General features: G+C 36.6%; 2 protein-coding genes across 2 annotated transcripts in view; both read right to left on the minus strand.

The window, feature by feature from the left end:
* The window catches only part of boss (G protein coupled receptor bride of sevenless), a 28,351-nt gene extending 14,925 nt beyond the window's left edge, over positions 1 to 13,426 (minus strand). The window contains exons 1-3 of the mRNA XM_089090279.1: positions 13,407 to 13,426; positions 4,467 to 4,600; positions 2,209 to 2,355 (exon numbers count right to left, since the gene is read on the minus strand). Of these exons, the coding sequence (XP_088946405.1) occupies positions 2,209 to 2,355; positions 4,467 to 4,600; positions 13,407 to 13,408 (283 nt within the window). The 5' untranslated portion in view covers positions 13,409 to 13,426. The remainder of the gene's footprint in view (positions 1 to 2,208; positions 2,356 to 4,466; positions 4,601 to 13,406) is intronic.
* A 5,214-nt stretch (positions 13,427 to 18,640) lies between these two features.
* On the minus strand, positions 18,641 to 18,985 carry LOC148951443 (uncharacterized). Its single transcript, XM_089091111.1, has one exon. The coding sequence runs from the start codon at positions 18,983 to 18,985 to the stop codon at positions 18,641 to 18,643; it is 345 nt and encodes a 114-aa protein (XP_088947237.1).
* Between the last annotated feature and the right edge of the window lie 564 nt (positions 18,986 to 19,549).

A 19,549-nucleotide genomic window follows, 5' to 3' on the forward strand; every position in this document is an offset into this window, starting at 1 on the left:
GAAATTTTAAACTTAAAGGCACTATCCCAGTTGCTAATGGGAGTAGCTGCAATGTCTCAGGAACGGCTATGATTATTAAAGTGAAAATTCAAAGAAAAGGTCGATCGGGATTTTGCACTAAATCAAAGAAAACTATTTGCATTCTAGTTGTCAAAATGGCATGTCTCCAATATCTTAGGATTAGGTAAGGGTATTAAGCTGACACTTTCGGCGAATGTTGAACTTAATCAATATACAACTATATGCATCCTGATCGCCAGAAGGACGAAGATGCAATATATTAGGATTGACTTATGGCATTTATTTAAATCATTCAGGAGATATCCTTAATGATTTACATATATGTAAATGCTGTGCGAAATAGGTAAAATATCTCAGGAGCAGATGAGGATATTAAGCTGAAACTTCCAGAGAATGTTGCGGTGGATGCTGATCTCGATTAAAAGACAATATATGCGTCCCAGTTGTCAGAAGGTCGTATTTTTATTTGTCGTCGAAGTTTTGAAAAACTAAAACACACTGTTAAAATACATATGGTGTTCAATAAAAGGCAAATGACGCAATAAGCCTTAGAACTTTTACGGTTAGGGGGTGGGAAAGGGGGAAGTAGTCAAACTTCTTTTGGTTTTAATCTTTGTTCTTTTTAATTTAGACTTGAGTATTCAGTTTAATTTTTTCTTGTTTTGAAATTTATTTATTCATCTATATCAGTACCAGTTATCTTTAAGTTTGATATGCTCATTTATTTTAATTTCTGTTCGTTTTGGATTTTCGTTTGTTCTTTAGTAGTAATTTCTGGTCGTTTGATTTTGAATTATCATATTCAAAATCAGAATTATCATACCAATGCACAATTATTAGTAATTATCATATGACTTTGTTTCTTCAGATCTTGAGCTTAATATGGCTCTTTACTTTTCTTTGAAGGACTTCTATTTAGTGAAAGTTTTTTTTTAATTAATACAGATAAGAGCTGCCACAATCAAGAGTAGGCTACCACAGCCTCAAAACCAGTAAAAGTCTAGTGGCATTTGCGTTTTATCTAAAACAATATTTATTTCGAATAGAATATTTTTCAATTAAAAAAAAAAAAAAAAGAAAAAAAAGTAAAGACAAAAATACAACATAGGAAAGGGAAAATTCCATCTTTCAATTAATAGTTTGAGTCAGTGACAATTATGCTCAATGATTTTTTTAGACTCCCTAATAAGATAAATTTTAAGATCAGGCAGCGTAAAATTATAACCCAAAAGAATTTTGCGATTTTTATTGTTTTCTCGACGTCTTCCTTGACAATATTTTTGCACTGTAACAACGTACTTTTTTTGTAATAACAGCCAAAATTGGTGGATAACCAAGCTATCTTATATTTTCTATGCTTTCGGAGCATTTATCCCCATTTTCTAGAAAATTGATTAAATCTGATGGACAAAAGAAAGAACATAGTAGGGTGGCTATTTAGGCAGAACCAGATAGCTCCTTTTGCTTGGGTTACTACCTTTTGCAGGTAACATGTTGTACGATATGGCATTTATACCCAGTCTCCTCAAAAATCTTACGATTTTGACGAGTTGTCCCCTAACTTGTTATATTTTCTCATACAATGCAGTTTTTGGATTAAATAAACTTGGGCCCCTCCCTTCAAAATTCTTGAATTCTCCTGGAGTATTTGTCCTATAGGAAAAATAGAATTTTGTGACTATCGGCTAGTGATTCTAGAATTTTCCAGAAAATGTGAAGTGCGCAAATAAAGGAATTCAAATAAGTAATTGAAGTAAGAGAAAAAAGAAATTAATTACTTAGAAATGTTTCGAATTAAATGGAACTTTTATCCTACTAATACAAGCACGTTGTGGCATTCATCCTCCTGAAGTTTAAAACATTAACGAACGCTCCTCCTCAACCCTGGGCTCTTTAAAAGCTCTAATTTAACCAATTCGCAAGAAAACTCCCAACGATGCTATGTTATATTTTATAATTTCCTCCTAATCAAATTCTGGTGTTCACCCTTTCGCCCAGATGATTTTATTTCTGCATTACTTGCATTATCTCATGTAATGTTAGTTGCTGCAATTTGTCAAACGTCAAAAATCGAAATCAACAAAATTAATTCATAAATCGGTTTTTGAAGACCGCACAACCTATCCTTCATACAAACAAAGAAATAAAACAAAAATAAAATAGGGTGTTACCAAGGGTGTTACATACCAAGTTTCAACTGTTTAGGGAAGAAATTCACTTCATTCAGCTTTTTTACTGCCTGAGCTAATGCATAAATGGTATCGTTAGTATCAGATAATGCATAGTCATCTAGTGAAGATCCACAATATTGGCCATCATTTAATGATAGTATACCTTCAAAGAATTCAACGAGTTAATAATTTTAATTTTATAAATTTAATATATATATTTGCAAATAATATATATTTAATGCATAACGTTAAATGTAAGACAAATTTAATTTCACAAATTTCTAATTTTAATTATGAACTATATTTTTAATTGTTTGTACATAATGATGTATACATATATATATATATATATATATATATATATATATATATATATATATATATATATATATATATATATATATATAGCCGAATTATATTTCTTCCATTTCCTGAAATGATCTGCAATGTCCGGTGTTCATTCGGAAAATTTGGAAAACACCAGTTACGACAGCGCAAATGCAATCTAAAGTATCAATCAATCATTTAAACATAAGGAAGTAATTAAAATAAGCAATTCAAATAAGCAAAAGTAAATTCAATTGACTTCACAAATTTCCCAATACAGTCTATCTAGAAAAAAAAAATTGTGCTGCTACCTCACCCAAATTTTATCAGATTTTGATGTAAGATTTTAACAAGCGTCTCATGACACTATACTTTATTTATTGATCGTTTTACTTTGAGTTTAAATATAATAGATATAGGAATATTTAAAACACTTTATCAAGCAATTAAATATTCTTTTGTCCAAAATTTCCACATGGAGCTGGTAAGCCAGTCATCCCCTTCCCTTACTTTGGGCTGCCATTTGAAGGGCTGATGATTAAGGAGTAATATTTTTAGGGCTAACTCCTATTTTTCGTTGGGATGGTCAAAGCTAAGGTAGGAGGAACACTTAAGACACGCAGGTATACAAGAAACTAATTAACGAGGGTCGCTCTCTCTCAGAAATCATGCTCACCAGGTGGCAAGTGTCAAGAGTGGCGGAGCTACGCCATGCGTTTTAAAGAGTGTGCCAAGCATTAAGGGCGCTGTGCCAAGTGTGATGGAACTGTGCGACTCATATATCGTTCTGAGATATACACCAGGTGGCGGGAAGTTAGTTGAGATGGATGGCGAGAGTGTAGGGTAAATTTGAAAAAGGCAAACCATGTGACACATACAAGAAACTAATGGAAAGAGTTACAAAGGATATTAGTATTTCTTGCGGAAATAGGCTACAAACCGAAAAATCCGCAACCTTTACACCGTTAGCCCTTTTTGGCTCAAAACTGTTTGACAATTTTACCTCTTATGCTCACATATGACAGAAAGGAGTTTCTGAAAATTATGTTTGATTATGTTTGCTTAAAATGCTGTAAATTCTTCAAAAAAAAAAAGCTTTTTTAAGTTACGATAAAAGAGCGAATCAATTCTTTTTGATTTCAGGATTATTTTAATCCTGAAGCTGAGAGACAAAGAATCTGTCGGATGACAAACATAACAATGAACGAATTGTATTTTATCTCCTTCCCCCAAGCACAGAATTCTAAGTCCACCCACCCACAAAAAAAAATTGAAGAAAAATATTCCTGGAAATTACAGCTCTATATCTCACATGCAAAACAAACAGACTAAAATCACCAATCTATGCATCAAATCCGTCACTTTTTAATAAAACCTACTGACTTTATACAGTCTCTATAAGATGTTCTCTTATCTTTGGGCTTCAGGCACAAAAAACAGAAAACGTGAACTCTTTTTAACAAGGGCGGATCCAGGATTTTTTTCGGGGGGGGGGGGGTTACTAATTTTTGAATTTTTTTTTCGGGGGGGGGTACTAATTTTTTACTCAGTTTTTGACTAATTATACTGATTTTTACCTAGGTTTTACTAATTTTCGACTTATTTTCGACTTGGTCAAAAATTTCGGGGGGGGGGGGGGTTCAAACCGGGTAACCCCCCTCCCCCCTGGATACGGCCTTGCGTTTTAGGCATTCAATGATCTAGTGAATCTGATTGTAAAAGTTCTCCAGAGAAATATTTGCTCCAGCTACCCGTTGCAAATTATTGCAGGCTTATTTTTGGATTCGAGATTGGCTGATTCTCGCGGATACTCACAAATTAAGAAGCTTAATTAATTTTCAATTTGTGTAGTACAAAACTATTTTTTTTCCTTGACTGAATTCGAAGCATATTTGTTTCGTTGAATTTCGCAGGGCCTGCATTTTTAACCTAGTTTAAGCAGTTTACCTGCTATTAACAGATGGCCATCAATATCCAAAGCAGGCACAAATGGTGGTCCTAAGCCTTTGCTGTATCCCGGTAGAAATGTGACTATGAGAACAACTTCAAGGCAAGTTCTCAGTAGGATAGGTAAGCTGTTCCTACAAGAAAATAGAAATAATAGAAAAAAAGATCAATTTGCTAATATCTGTTTGCTAATATCAATTTGTTATAATAGTTTTGTTAAAACGACGCTCGCATTTAGGTTTAGATAGATTTCACACCAATACTATAGATAGTGATAAAAGAGGTTTTGTGATGGGTAGAAATTGCGAAGGGTTTTAAAATCTGTTACTGAATGCTTTGCTGCAAGACAATGTCCAGGGGAGTGGGTTAGGGGGTTTGAGTCCCCCTTCCAAATGTTTGTCCGACTCGTAAAAATGTAAGAAAAATGAATACTAACAATTTTTTGATGCGGTTTTTGTACTCCAAGAACAAGAAGGAAAAAATTTTGCCAACTTCTTCTTCTTTTTCTTCTTCCGTTGTTAGCTATGTTTCTGTGACTGCTAGTTTGATATAATTACCAATGGAAAAAGAAACTGATTAAGATGCAAAAAAAGCAATGGACTTGGTCTGATTTCGGTAAATTTTTCTTATTTTATATTATCGACTTTAATAAAGTAAACATACCGCCCGATGCCTTTTTTTATGCTCTTTCCAAATATAATAATCATTTTTGTCGGAAATGAATTTTAACCCAACCCATATACATATATATATATATATATATATATATATATATATAAATATATATATATATATATATATATATATATATATATATATATATATATATATATATATATATATATATATATATATATATATATATATATATATATATATATATATATATATATATATATATATATATATATATATAAATATGAATTATACCCCCATCATATTCAGGGTATATATTTGTACATTAGGGGGGGGGAGATAAAGTTTTAAATTACCTCTCATTTACATCAGAAATAAAATTTACCTCCACCCCTCCCCCCCTAATGTACAAATATACCCTGAATTGGTATATATAGGGGTGGGGTAAAATTTATTTCCAACAAAAATGATTATTATATTTGGAAAGAGCATAAAAAAAGGGGGGACCTAGCCTCTGGGGGTCCATAATTGAAACTAGGGTACCATCGCCCGGGGGTCATAAATACAGGCGGAGGAGGAAGAAGGCCCCTCTGACGCACACTGAGCCGGGCCCACCGGCGTGTGGACACATCCTGCTAGTTGCGAACCTTCTTCCATCAATGGTTTAAATTGTATGGTACTGCAGGATACCATCGTTGGAGGATCCTCTCCAGGAGGACAACTGCGAAAGGGCAGAAGATCCAGACTTGGACAACGGCCTTTGCAACTTGGGTAGGCACCGGAGGGATCCGGCCCCGCGATCAGGAATTGGCGTCCCTGTCCCTAGCCGAGCGGAAGATTAGTTGGGCACTGCCCAACTAGTCTTGGGCACTGCCCAACTAGTGCCCAAGCCAGTTGGGCACTGCCGAGTGGCCTAGCAAGTCGCTCCCGTAGAAAACGAATATGCTAAAGAAACGTCGGTGAAAAGCCTCGGATCAAATCCCAATACGATAACGACCCGTGCATGTCCCTCGACCAGATTTCTGAACGTGAATAAACCAGTACGAATCGGATTTTGGAACGTAAGGACCATGTCGGCTCTTTCAAAAACTAAACAGGATCTACAAGAGTTCAAAAATTCTTGGCTTGACATCCTTGTGGTGACAGAAGCACGATGGAAAGGTTGCAGAGAAAAGAAGCTCAAAGCAGTATACAGCAACATGACTTATACAGTTCTGTACAGCAGAAAAGTGGACAGACATGCAGCTAGAGTCACAGCTATATTGAACACAAATGCAGCAAAATCTCTCTGCTTGTGGAAGCCAATTAACGAGAGAATCCTGTATACACGATTTGTATCTAAACATGCAAAGCTGTCGCTAGTCATCTGCTATGCACCAACAAATGATGCCGATGAAGCCTAAAAGACGATTTTTATGAAACCCTCCAGTCCATCCTAGACTCCATTCCTCTCCATGACGTCACCTGCCTGGCAGGCGAACTAAATGCGAAAGTTGGTCGGGACAGATCTTATTGCCCCGAGGTGTTGGGACATCACGGGCTTGGAACTATCAACGAAAATGATGCAGGGCTAGTAAGCTTTGCCATGTCGAACGACCTGTTGATAGGATGTACATTATTCGAACACAAAGATATCCATAAGTATACATGGACATCCCCAGACAAAACTCTCAAATTCGGATTGATCACTTTCTGATTTGATGACGGTGTAGAGCTAGTCTGAAATACGTGAGGAGTTACAGAAGTGCGGACGTGGGTTTGGACCATGAACTTCTTGTAGCAACACTCAAGTCGAAACTCTGCTCCAACAGATCTCGACAACCAGCAAAATTACCAAGAAATTTTGACGTGGAGAAGCTCAGAGACAAGAATGGTAGGAGGCAATTCAGCATTAAACTCTCGAACAGATTCGAGGCACTTGCTGATATACCACAAGACGTGGAAAAATCTTGGACGACTATGCAACGGAACTACACAGAAACTGCTGAAGAAGTTCTTGGCTTTAAAAAGTCAATAAAGGAACAGTGGATATCCCAGAAGACATGGGACTTGATCGAAGACCGCAAGAAAATAAAACAGAGCACGCTCAGTAATGATCTCTCTGTTGATGTCATGAAAGACATAGCGTGTAAACAAGTGGACAGAGAAGTGAAGAAAAGTGCTTGATTAGACAAGTGACAGCACCTCAATGAGAAAGCAAGAATGGCAGAAAAAGCAACTAAAGAATGGCAAGAATGGCCTAACTAAAGAAATCATTGGGAAGACCAACGTACAAGATGGACCAGTAAAAAGAGGAAAACGGAAGACTGCTAACCGATCGAGATGATCCAAAAAATAGATGGGCGGATTACTTCGAAAGCCTTCTCAACCGCCCGTCCCCTTCTGTTCTACCAGATATTCCGGAGAGCACATTTTCGGATCTCCTTATTAATGAAGACGAGCCAACGGCGGATGAGATCTTTTGAGCCTGGAATAAGCTGAAAAATGGAAAATCTCCGGTTAGTGACCGTATATCTGGAGAGATGGTCAAGTCATCGATCCGCAGGTCCCATTTCAGTGTGGCTAGGCTTCTTTTCCCTCCTCTGGCAAAAAGAAAAAGTCCCAGAAGACTGGAGAGCAGGAACCATTATTAAATTGTTCAAAAAAGGAGACACGACAGTCTTTGGCAATTACAGAGGCACCAACCTCCTCTCGATACCCGGAAAACTCATCTGTATAATCATCCTGACAAGACTTCAAGCTGCCTTAGACCCGCATTTACGCCAGGAGCAACATGGTTTCCGACCAAAAAGATCTTGCGCCGATTTGATATTCACACTGTGCACCATGCTTGAAGATTCAAAAGAGTGAAGACAACGTCTATATCTATTGTTCGTCGACTTTGAAAAAGCGTTCGACTCAATAGACCGCCCAATACTATGGAGAATCCTGATCCTCTACGGTATTCCTGAAAAGCTGGTTCGCCTTATCATAGCAATGTACGAAGACACGGAATCCCGCGTGAGAACCTACGAAGGAAATACAAGATATTTCAAGAGGATGACAAGTGTCAAAAAAGGACGCGTATTGTCTCTATTCCTCTTTATTCTCATAGTGGACTACATATTCTGACAAATTGATGGATACGGGACCAAAATTGCAGGCAGACTATTCCAAGATCTCGACTTTGCAGACGATGTTGGATTGATGGAGAAAGACAAAAGCAAACTTCAAGACTTTTTATGCAAGTTAACCGAAAGAGCCGAGCAGTTTGGGTTACATATCAACGCCCCCAAAACCAAAACGATGTCAACTACTAACTCATCGATGAGTATCCAGTTGGGGACTGAAAGCATAGAGCAAGTCACTGACTTCTGATATTTTTGGTAGCACCGTCTTGTTTAGTGGCGATTCTGAAAAAGAGCTGGGAACACGAATAGCCTTGGCAAGCTCGGAATTTCAAGGATTTCGACTGGTCTGGAGATCAGCGAAGTACTCACTCCAGCTGAAACTTCACCTTTTTAGAAGCAACGTCCTTTCGATCTTGACGTACGCGATGGAATGTTTAAAACTCACAGCTGAGCAGGAAAAACGACTCACTGCTTATGAAAACAATTGTTTTCGACGTATCCTGAATATTAACTGGAAGGATAGGATAACAAACTTGGAAATTCGCCACTACAAAAACCAGCCTGATGTCGAAAATGTAGTCAGGCAACGAAGATGGCGGTATCTTGGCCATGTTATCCGTGTGCCAGCATCGAGAGTACCGAATATGCTTCTCCAGTGGCAACCACACGACATGCGTCGACGAGGAAGGCCCAAAAAACACGCTTCGCAGGGCATATGAGCGGGACAGGGGAACCCTTCATGCATCCTTAATCCCAGAGTGGGAGGACATCTACGCCGCAGCTTATTTGCAGGATGATTGGAGGCTGCTAACGAACGCCCTGTGTGCCCCTGGAGGTACAGGAGGAGCTAAGGTCTAAGGTAAGTATAAAAAAAGGCATTGAGTGGTATGTTTACTTTATTCGTAAGTCAATAATATTAACTGCAAAAATTTACCCCGATTTTTGCAAGAAAGAGTAAATTTTTCTTAAGAATCATAAAATCTTATAACTTCTCTATATAAAAGTTGCTTTCTTGCTGAAAACCACAAACCTATCTGGGTAAAATAATAAAACTAACAGAAACTACATAAAAGTGAAATCCACTTATTAACAATTTGTCACCTAAGCACCGGCCACAATTCACAGAAATGTCAAGGGGGAATAATTTTTTTTAAATATAGAGCAGGGGGTAATTTATCTTGGAATTCTTCAACAAAAATGCAAATAAAGAACATTTTTCAGTCAAAATACGAATAGGTCAAATGCGCCTTCCCCAATTCGTGCCACTGGAACAAATATTTTAACACTCAGATTGCTTTGGATTAAAATCGCTACTTTACATATCACATAAACAGGATAACCGGGATAGCAAGAAATTCTAATTAGAAACCCTCTTCAGTGTTTAATTAAAAAACCAAATCATCCAAATTTCAAAGCCAAATTTCAAATAACTTGGTTATGCTGTTAGCTAACCAATGCATGGTTAGCTTAATTTCCAAAAAAACAAATTTCAAAATCCAAAACCAAATTTCATTCAAATCCAAAGTGTGCCAAGGCCGAAGGTGCAAAATATTCACGACAAACTAAAAAATGAATGACTTCACAAGAATGACTGCCTAAAACAATTTCCAATAACTTGATGGGTCTTCTAATTTAGCAACAAATGAATGCCTTATAGTCCTTAGGAAATTCATTGACATGATATTGTTGAAAATTATCGTCACAATAGAAGATAATTTTTCCAAAGCCTGTGTTGAAGTTCTATAGAAAATTATCTTTCAAATACACTTCTAGTAGTTAAGCTAGTAAGAAGAGTTGAAGTTCAGTACTAGAGCCCTCTTTCTAATATACTTTTCACAGCTAAATTGCGTTGATTGAAATAAAAAACCTCACAAGTCACACATCGTATTAAGCCATAATTTAACGGCAGTAAGAGCTTGATAAGGTATTTTTTTCCCATGTTTTTCCCCCCGCCAAGTTAGCTAAAACTACTTAATTGCAAGCAAGGGCACAATGCGAAAATAAATCAAAAATATCATTTAGGCTTATTCAAAGTCAACAATGTCTAAGACAACTTAATAAGTTAGTACCTTGTGGTAAATACCCTGCTTCTTTATGAAAACCAGGGTCGTATCTAGGATTTTTTCGGCGGGTGGGGTGCAAAAAAACCTTTAAAAAAAGGAACAAAATGTGTTTATATTCATTTTGTTACGTTTTTACGAATTGGACGAACATTTTGTGGGGGGGGGGATTCAAACCCCTAAACCCTTCCCCCTGGATATGGCCTTGGTAAAAACACAAACATTATTGTCTGCCACAGAGACAAAATTACGGTTACTTGCAATATTGATTTTACTATGTACGGTAAAACTGAAGTTGGTCGGGTCTCTTTGGTTCTGAAGCGGGGCAGCTGAAGGGGGCATGCAGGGTACGAGATGGATCATTATTTGCTGAAATTTTTGCGCCTGGAAAAAAGGATTCAATAGTATATATGGAAGAAAATAGGGAACTGATCTCTGTGGTAACAGTAAAGGAAGGCGGCTCTTCTGAAGAAAACACTATAATTACAAAATGAATAGTACCATTTTATTCCCCACTAGACGCTTTTTCAAACATAATAATCGTTACTTTGACAATGCAGCCCCCCCCAAATGGTTTGAGATATAGCTCTAAATAGTGTATTTCTTTTTTGTTGTTTTTTCATTTCATTACGGGTCATATTTCTTTAATAATAGTTAATTGTATGACACGTCGAAAAGCATTACCTAGCTACAATAAAACCAAGATTAGTTGGTACTTGTCTAGAATCCGATAAGCACGCGAGAAGGGAAGTTTTGTTAATGCTAATGAAATAAAACAAAATAGGATACAAATATAATAGTTCAGAAACAAATTTGGGCTATATATTTGCAAATTAGGGGGGCGGGGGTTGGTAAAGCATATCATATATTAAATACGTAATCTAACATAACCCAGTCTAGGTACCTTCTAGTCTCCCTAAACCCAAAAAACTAAAGTTTAAATACAGTTCCCGGAGTGAGAAACCCTTTGTTTATGCAGCGTCTCATATGAATTTCCGAGTAATGCCTATCTGATCTTCGCCAAACAATTCTCGTGTGCTTACCGGATTCTAGACAAGTACCAATTAGCTTTATAAATAAATAGTATTTAACGACGATTTCAAAATGTGGATAGCCATGGAAAGAAACATGAAGATCTGATTGATAGAAACATGCATCATCAAACACTGTTTCATGTCAGAATTTTAAAAGAATTGTCAATTCATTGATCGATTGTTTGGCTTCTTAAATCATACAAGGCCTGGGCTATATTAAGGAATGCGTGGATAGCAATGATTCGGCTCAGTTGGTAAAGAAGAAAAACAATACATACAGCATTGTATATGTTTTGCAGAAGTTGACTGTAACTGAAAAGCATAGAAGAACAAACATCATCCGTGTTTTATTCAAGGAGAAATTATTCAAAATATATGGATGTTAAGTTTTTGATTGTTATTAAAAAAAAAATAACACCCATGTTTAGTCTGTTCCGATAGAGACACAACATTTTATTGCTAGGGGCAGGATTCATGCATGACTGCATGAAAACTCGATCCTTGAAAATGCTATTCCCTTTCCCTTTCAGATACACACAAAGTCTGTTCACAAATAACAAGCTTTTTCTGAAATGAAACATATTGGAACCATACAGGATTATACATTGGAAACTACTAAAAGTGTTTAATTATGACATTTTAGCAACAGGTTTAATTTTGACAAAAAAGGGAAACAAAGAAATTACAAATAAAAAACAACAAGGTCTTTTCGTAAATTAAAGGTTTAAAAATGTACCGACAGAACACCACTTCAGAAAAGAAAATTAAAAGACGTAATTTGTGCTTCGTCTCTTGTGACAAAAGTTTTGAGGAAAGTCTATAGCAACGTTACTTCTTCGACTATATCATAGGCAGCCCAATAGCGCTGCCTAAATACAAAATGATGTTGGCTTATCGTAGGCAGCGCAATAGTGCTGCCTACGCAAAGAACGATGTTGGCACAATGTATTGTTTATTTAATTTTGTTTTCTAGACCAGAGGAATTCGTATCGAAGGAGTTGTCGTAGAAACTTCGAAAAGGGCTCATTCAATTGGAAATGGGAATGGCTTGTGCCCATTTTAATAGTCGAAAGTGATTGGAAGGCAACTAACACCCCTTTCACGCTCACCATTTTCCCAAACACATCCAATCGAAATTTTAAGAAAACCATTTTGTTGAACGTAGTTGATATCCAGATAGAAATTATGTTTTTGAGGAGGACACTCCCCCCACAGCCCTCAGGGCAAGGGTTTAAGCTATGCCCTGGGGGCATATAAGGTTTTTTGTCGTAGAAACTTCAAAAAGAGATAATTTTAATTGGAAATTAAAAGGCCTGTCGTAGACTGAAAAATATCGTAGACTGGTACTTTATTGAAAAACATTCTTTTAAATGTTTTCACTTTTATAAATTTAAGAAATAAAAATTAATTAAGATTTTAAGGAATACATATCAGAATATGTATATTAAACTGTCAATGCACAATTTTTTCAGTAAGTTTATTTGAATTTTTTTCAGTAAAGTACAAATTGTATTCTGGTTTTTAGAAATCTTAGGGTTTATAACCCAAAACGGCAACACGCCAGAAGTGAAGTTTGGTTTATGCTAATGAAATAAAACAAATTATGATAAAAATATAATAGTTTACAAACAAATTTGGGATATATATTTGCAAATTAAGGGGTGGGGTGGGGATAAAACGTAGTATATATTAAATACGTAACCTGACCTAACCTAGGTACCTTTTTTTGCCCTTTAACCTCAAAAAACTAAAGTTTAAATCTTTGTCAAAGAGTGAGCAATAACTCACTAGGCAGCGAAAACCAGTTTCTTATATAGAATCTTTGAGATTTCGACGCGGCCTTTCTCGCGTGTCGCTCGGATTCTAAACAAGTACCAAATATACATGTTTACTTTTATCTAAGCAGCGAGGTCCACAATTTACCCCGAATCAGAGATAATGTTGGTAAAATTAAAAAAAAAGCTAAAAAACAAAATGATTCTATATTTTAAATTTTTTCTAACACGCGCTCCTATCGCTCCGGCATTTTTAGCATTCCCCTAACGAGAGAACCTGTATGTTTTAGTATTTACTGTTAGCTTGTACATCAAAACCGCTTACATTTTCTCAGGTATGTGTAAAGAAACTAAGAATAATAGCGACTGAAGCAGAAACCTCTTTTGAGAATCACTACAAATTTGTTTCATGATAAATGACATATTGATTTTTATAATTGACTTTAACGAGCTAAAAGACGAAATATTTACGTCGTTACTTTCTAATTATAAGTTAACAACTAAATTGAAAAAAAAAGAAAAAACAATTAAACAGTTCTAAATACAGAAAACTCAATCGTTTAAAGTTCATTTTACCATTCACAAGTCAAATTGATTATCTCCACTTCCAAGTACAGTAAAAACAACTTAAATCGTTTTGTTTTTTGTAGGACTATTTTGATGACACCAGGTCGCTAAAAACCTAGGGTCTGATGTGCCATCAGTCAACGCTTTACCTAGGTATTTTTTTTAGCATCGTGTCTTGAGAACTTCTTTTTAAAGGGATCAGGAGATTGATTTCAGGGATAACTTCCGTCGGAAGATCATTCCAGATTGATCCACAATGTCTGACAAAACCATTCTTCAAGTACCTACTTGCGTCCAATAAAAATTTTTGAAATCGATTGTAGTTGATTTCCGTCACAAACAGCTGATGAAAACCATTCTTTTTTAATAAAGCGTAGGGGAAGAGTGGGGCGTCTCCTCTGCAGAGACGGTTTTAGGAGGAGGTGGATGGAGGGTGTACTTACCCTGCGCACAGAAATTCTTGGGTTGCAAAATCTCAAAAAAATAATCTAATGGCTATAATTATCTTGGAATTTTTGGAATTTTTTTTCTATTAAAATAAAGTAGAGGACGCAGTTAATAACTGCAAATAATTAATAAATTAAACATTAATTTGTAAAATAAGAATAGATTCAAAAATGAGAACAGTCTAATAATAATAATCAATAATTGAGTAATAATAATTGAGATAATTCAATTAAAAAAACATTTTAATGATTCAAATAACAAATTTATAAATAAATAATTAACCAATTAGAAAATTTAAATTAACTTTGGTAATAAATGAAAATTTTGTTAGAATTTAGCCTGAAAATTTTGTTGGTGTGGGGGAAGGGCACTATTCAAGATTTTGCCCCAGCGCAAGAGACGCAAGAATCCCCACTGTTCCCCTGTAGGCATTTTGAACGTACCGTATTTCTGTGTTTTAGCCGTACCGGTTTACGGCAGTAAAAGTCGAGTTATCTTGTTTGATACTGGGTACTGGATGTTCTTGAGAACTGAGGGGGGAAATACTCTGGCCGGGTCCTAGCAACCACATCCGATCAGGCCGTAGTAACCAGCAGGTATTATTAATTATTGATCTATTAGGTACACCTGGTTGTTACGTAATACTTTAGTGCATGTTTTTTCTTCGAGAAATTTTTATACAAGATGTTTTCCCCTCAGGTTCACTAGTCAAGTGGAGAACCCCCGGATGTAAATGAGGATAACGTATTGCGCACGTTTGAGCGTTACATCACAGTTACGTAAATTTAAACGCACGTGTTATTGTTTTTTCTTCAAGACATTTTTTTCGAGACGTTTAATTCTTCAAGACGTTTTTTTCTTCGAAATGGTTTTTCCTTCCAGACGTTTTTCTTCGAGACGTTTTTTTCTTCGAAACATGTTTTTCTTATTGCAATTTTTCAAGGTTTTTTTCTTCGAGGTGTTTTTTTCCTCGAAATGTTTCCGCAAGGCATTCCCCAATCTGCTTACGAGAGACGTGTTTTGATTCAAGAAACCTTTATAATTCGTCATCGAAGGTTTTGTCCGGTTTAGGGATTGGACGTAAGACCAGAGATTTCCAACCGAGTGACGCGTCAGTCAACTGAACCAACAAGCCAGTGTTATTATAATATTATTGGAAATAGATTCTATACAATAGGCTACTTGATCATAATGAAAATTTACCCCTATTCCTTTCTCCGTCAGCTATGAATTGGGTGTTTTTATTCCCGGGAAGCGATTCACAGGAAAGGGATAAATCAACAAATTGATTACTGGAAATAGGTTTTAGCATGCGGATACTATTTGACGCACACGCGGGTGTTGCATCATAGTTATGTAAATTTAAATGAGGGTGATGATTAGATATGGATGCTATTGTTTATTTGGTCTATTACCCACAGGTACTTTGGATATTCAAGGAAACTATGGAAACATACTATTATTATTCGTGAAACCTGCCAACGATTGTATTTCAAAGTGAAAGTGTAAGACGGGCATTTGATTCGTATTTCTTATTTTATTACGAACGTAAGACCTAATTGGAATTTTCTGTGGGAAAGCCCCATCGAAGAAAATGATGAAACCATTAAATGAGATAACAAGAAATGAATTACACATCCATGGACCATGACTGTTCTTGGCAAGTGGCACTCTCTGCCCCCTGCACCTCCTGGCCCCAAGGTCTTTCCTACGCAACGGATCATTACAGTCCAGGACACTCCCAACCCATTATGATTATCCTGTAGAATTTCACGCACCGTCGCACTCTGTGGCGGGCCCATGGTACCCTGTGAAACATATCATCATTCCTAAAGCTCTTTCAGCCATTTCTTGATATAAATCATGCTTTAAATCTATTGCTTTGTGTTTTTACAAGCCAATCATATTACCCCCTCAGGTATTTTCAGTTTTTTTGTAAAATGATGTCTATATCTAATTCCGGCTCCCCCACTTCTGGCCCCCGGTTAGAGTGGTTCCAGTTCCAATACTGCTGGCTCCCACCCCGGCTCCAAGTCCAGTGTCTGTTCCACCGCTTCTAGTTCCGGTCCCACCGGTTCCAGTTCCGTCACTTCTGCCCCTCGATTCCACGGTTCCAATTCCAACAATTCCGCACCGACTTCCACCGGCTCCAGGATTTTTTTATGCAGCTACCTCCGTGGTACTCTGTGGCTGGTAATCGACAGTAGCTAGTTTATTGTATATTTTCGATCAGTATTATTTGTGCATTGGAAGGATAAACACTTACATTGGAAGGATAAACATTTTAATTTAAAAAGTGTAGATAAACTATTTCAAGAAATTGTGTCTACATGATAAAGTTATCGTAGCATTGAATGCTGGCAAAGAAAAATACTTGAACTATGAAACAAGCAGTAATGGCGATCTTATTGGAAATGTATATGTGCGTTGTCGTAAAAGTGAGGAATTAAATTCCTTTTGACTACCGAAAAAGTTCAACTCTTATGATGGTGGATATACCAGAGTAAAGTTCCCACAGATGATAGTGCTCAAAGAGAATGCAGACGTAAAACTATTAGTTGACGACGAAAGCCAACTTCTTGCTTATGCTGCTGGTAAGAAGTTACCGGTTGATAGATCCTATCGCCTTCTTTCTGGTATTGGCATTCAAAAGAAGACAATAAGAACACAAGCATACTGCTGCACCAACATCATAAGCCATATATTATCTAAGTGCCAAAACAGCAATCTGTGTAAAAATAATGTCGTAATAGATAGTGAAATAACAAGTTAAATAAAAAGGACATAGGTGGAAAATATAACAAAAGAACATAAAGATGAAATGATGAAAAACAAAGCACCTGCAAACGTTATTACCCCCATAGACAGTTTACCAACAGATAGAGTAAATTAGCCCAATAATAATAATGATGAAGTGTTTGATAATGTTGTAGTTGAAATCATGTTAAAAGAACTCTCTGACACCGAAATGGTATAAGTGCCATCTCAGGAGAAAAAATGATGAAGTATTTTATGGAACGATTCCAAAGCATTCATTTTTTTATTATTATATTCTACATGCCATTATTGCAATAAAAATATTTTATTGCAATACTTTGTTGTGTTACCATTCTTTTTAGGGTATGCTAGCAGTACTAACGTTCAGAATGTTTACTCAAAATTCGGAGTTGCAAGTACAAGAATTTTCAGAGACATAGGTACTACTGCGGGGTTCAGGGGGCTAATTAGAGTTTGAGATAGGCTAACAGAGTTTTTACAGGAGTCTGAGAGAGATGGGCAGGAGTTTTCCCAAAGTCCACACACAAAGACAGACACACTGACAGGCAAAAAGACGGTCAGACACACAGGCACAGAGTGAGAAAGACAGAAACACACACACACACACAAAACACAAAGACAGACACAGTGACAGTCAAACAGACGGTCAGAAACACAGGATAAGTGAGAGAGAGGCAGAAAAACACACACAAAAACACAAAGTGATCACACCTGTCAAAAAACGGACATTTCACAAACATCATCAAATTAGTAAGTTTCTCAATCGAATCTCAGTGAAGTAAAAAGTTGCACAATATTTGGCAAGGGATTGTAGTTCTTGAATTGACTTAATTATTATTGTTGAACCCTTTATTAAATTGAATTGAATTGAATTTATTTATAACCCGTTGAAAATACAATAACGAACGGAGTACGAAAAAGAGTACAAGCCAATGAAACAAGCACATAGACAAGCACGAACCAAACAAAGATAAAGCTTATAGAACAAGCACACAAGCATAATAATGAACCAAAAAATCATATATTATATATAACAAAGACAAAAACAGTAAACGTGAAAGACTTATTGTTTTAAAAGGGAACACCATGGGTATCTATTTATTCCCTTATTGTAAGCTGCAATGCATCTGCCGATAGCAGCATTGGGGTCAATTAAACCGTATTTCCTATTGGCACAAGAATTACTTGCCAGGGGGGGGGGGAGGCCGAGAAGATATTTAACATACCGGTAATAAATTTGTCGGAGTTGCTATGATTCCGTTGCCGAAAAGGTACACCAAAAAGGTGCAAGGTATAAAAAATTTGGGAGTGCATGTGAGCTATGAAATTTAGCTAGTAGTCGGCGATTAAAACGAAGTTTATTGGAAACTATGCAACCGTAGGCAGTGAACGTCCGGTGCTGGAAATGACGAACGAGAAGCTATTTAGTTACTTTAAGGGAGTTAATGATTGGGAGGCCAAGATAATTCATTTCCAATTTAGGAGCAACCAATAATCCATTAAGATCAACATTAAATCCTTTGGGAACTGCGCCCCAGTTGAATGAGTTGTGAAGTGCGCCCCACTTCTGACTTTTCAGCGTTAAACGTAAGATTTATTTTTGAATACTCTCGACTCAAAATGGAAAATTTTTCTCAAACGCCAGTATCATTCGACTGAGGTTAAAAATATCGTCCGCATGAGCAATAAGAGACACATCTATCCCTTCTAGAATACTGGGAGAGACTGCTTGAGACTCTGGGTCGAGAATAGAGTTGTTAAACGCAATTAGGGATTATGCGTGTGAATTATCGAATCAAAAGCACGACTGACATCATGGGTCCCTAGAACAAGCGGCTTTCCATATTTATCAGCATCAATCAAAACTGACGACAGTGTCGTCGGTGCAAGAGCGCACCTTATTCCTTTCTGGATCCCAGATTGGTGTGGGGGCATATAACATTTATCAACCAACTCAGGCATTATCAACTTCTCAAAAATTTCACAAGAAGTTGTAGCTACCGTTATTGGCCGGTATGATGAGCATTCATTTAAGGGTTTATTCTTTTTAGGGACAGGAGTAAGACGGCCAGTTGAAAACGAGGCAGGAACTATTCCTTTTGTAAACACCATTTGGAGAAGTAGGGCAGGGTGGGAAAAAAAGAGAAGGGGTTCCATATTGGAGGTGTTTGGCGCAAATGTGATCTGTACCTCTTGAAAAAGGTTTCTTAATTTTACGAATTATATTATAAACGTCCAAAACTGATATAGTAAACATTGATTTGTCCCCTATTGAAAGTATCTTTTCGAGTGTAACTTTGGAGGTATTTTCTATTAGTGGATCTGGTTCTGAAAACTCTCTCGAGAAATGTTGTTCCCATAGTTCGGAAGGGATATTAAATGACCGGTTGGGATTTTGTTTTTGTTTATGTGTTAAATTTTTCCACAAAATTCCTGGGTTATTAAAAATCTTTTCAGAAAAATTGGAATAAATATTAGCTCTTATTTTTCTCTAGCTCTTTTAATAAACGGCGTTTGGTGGATAAACGGATCAGATTTATAACACCAGTTCTGGGAGGACCACAGTCTATCCAAGTGCTTATCCATAATTTGGCCCTATTACAAGCCTCAACAAGTAAATAATTCTGGGACCAGCCCTTTACTTGGGATCCAACTTGTACTTTAGTTGAAGACGGA

This window comes from Artemia sp. Qi Xiang Cuo, chromosome 6 (assembly GCF_049724085.1).
Source record: "Artemia sp. Qi Xiang Cuo chromosome 6, ASM4972408v1, whole genome shotgun sequence".
Taxonomy (NCBI): domain Eukaryota; kingdom Metazoa; phylum Arthropoda; class Branchiopoda; order Anostraca; family Artemiidae; genus Artemia; species Artemia sp. Qi Xiang Cuo.

Bases quoted from the DNA above. Each gene is read 5' to 3' on its own strand.
- LOC148951443 (XM_089091111.1), bottom strand. From the start codon at position 18,985: ATGGTGTTTACAAAAGGAATAGTTCCTGCCTCGTTTTCAACTGGCCGT.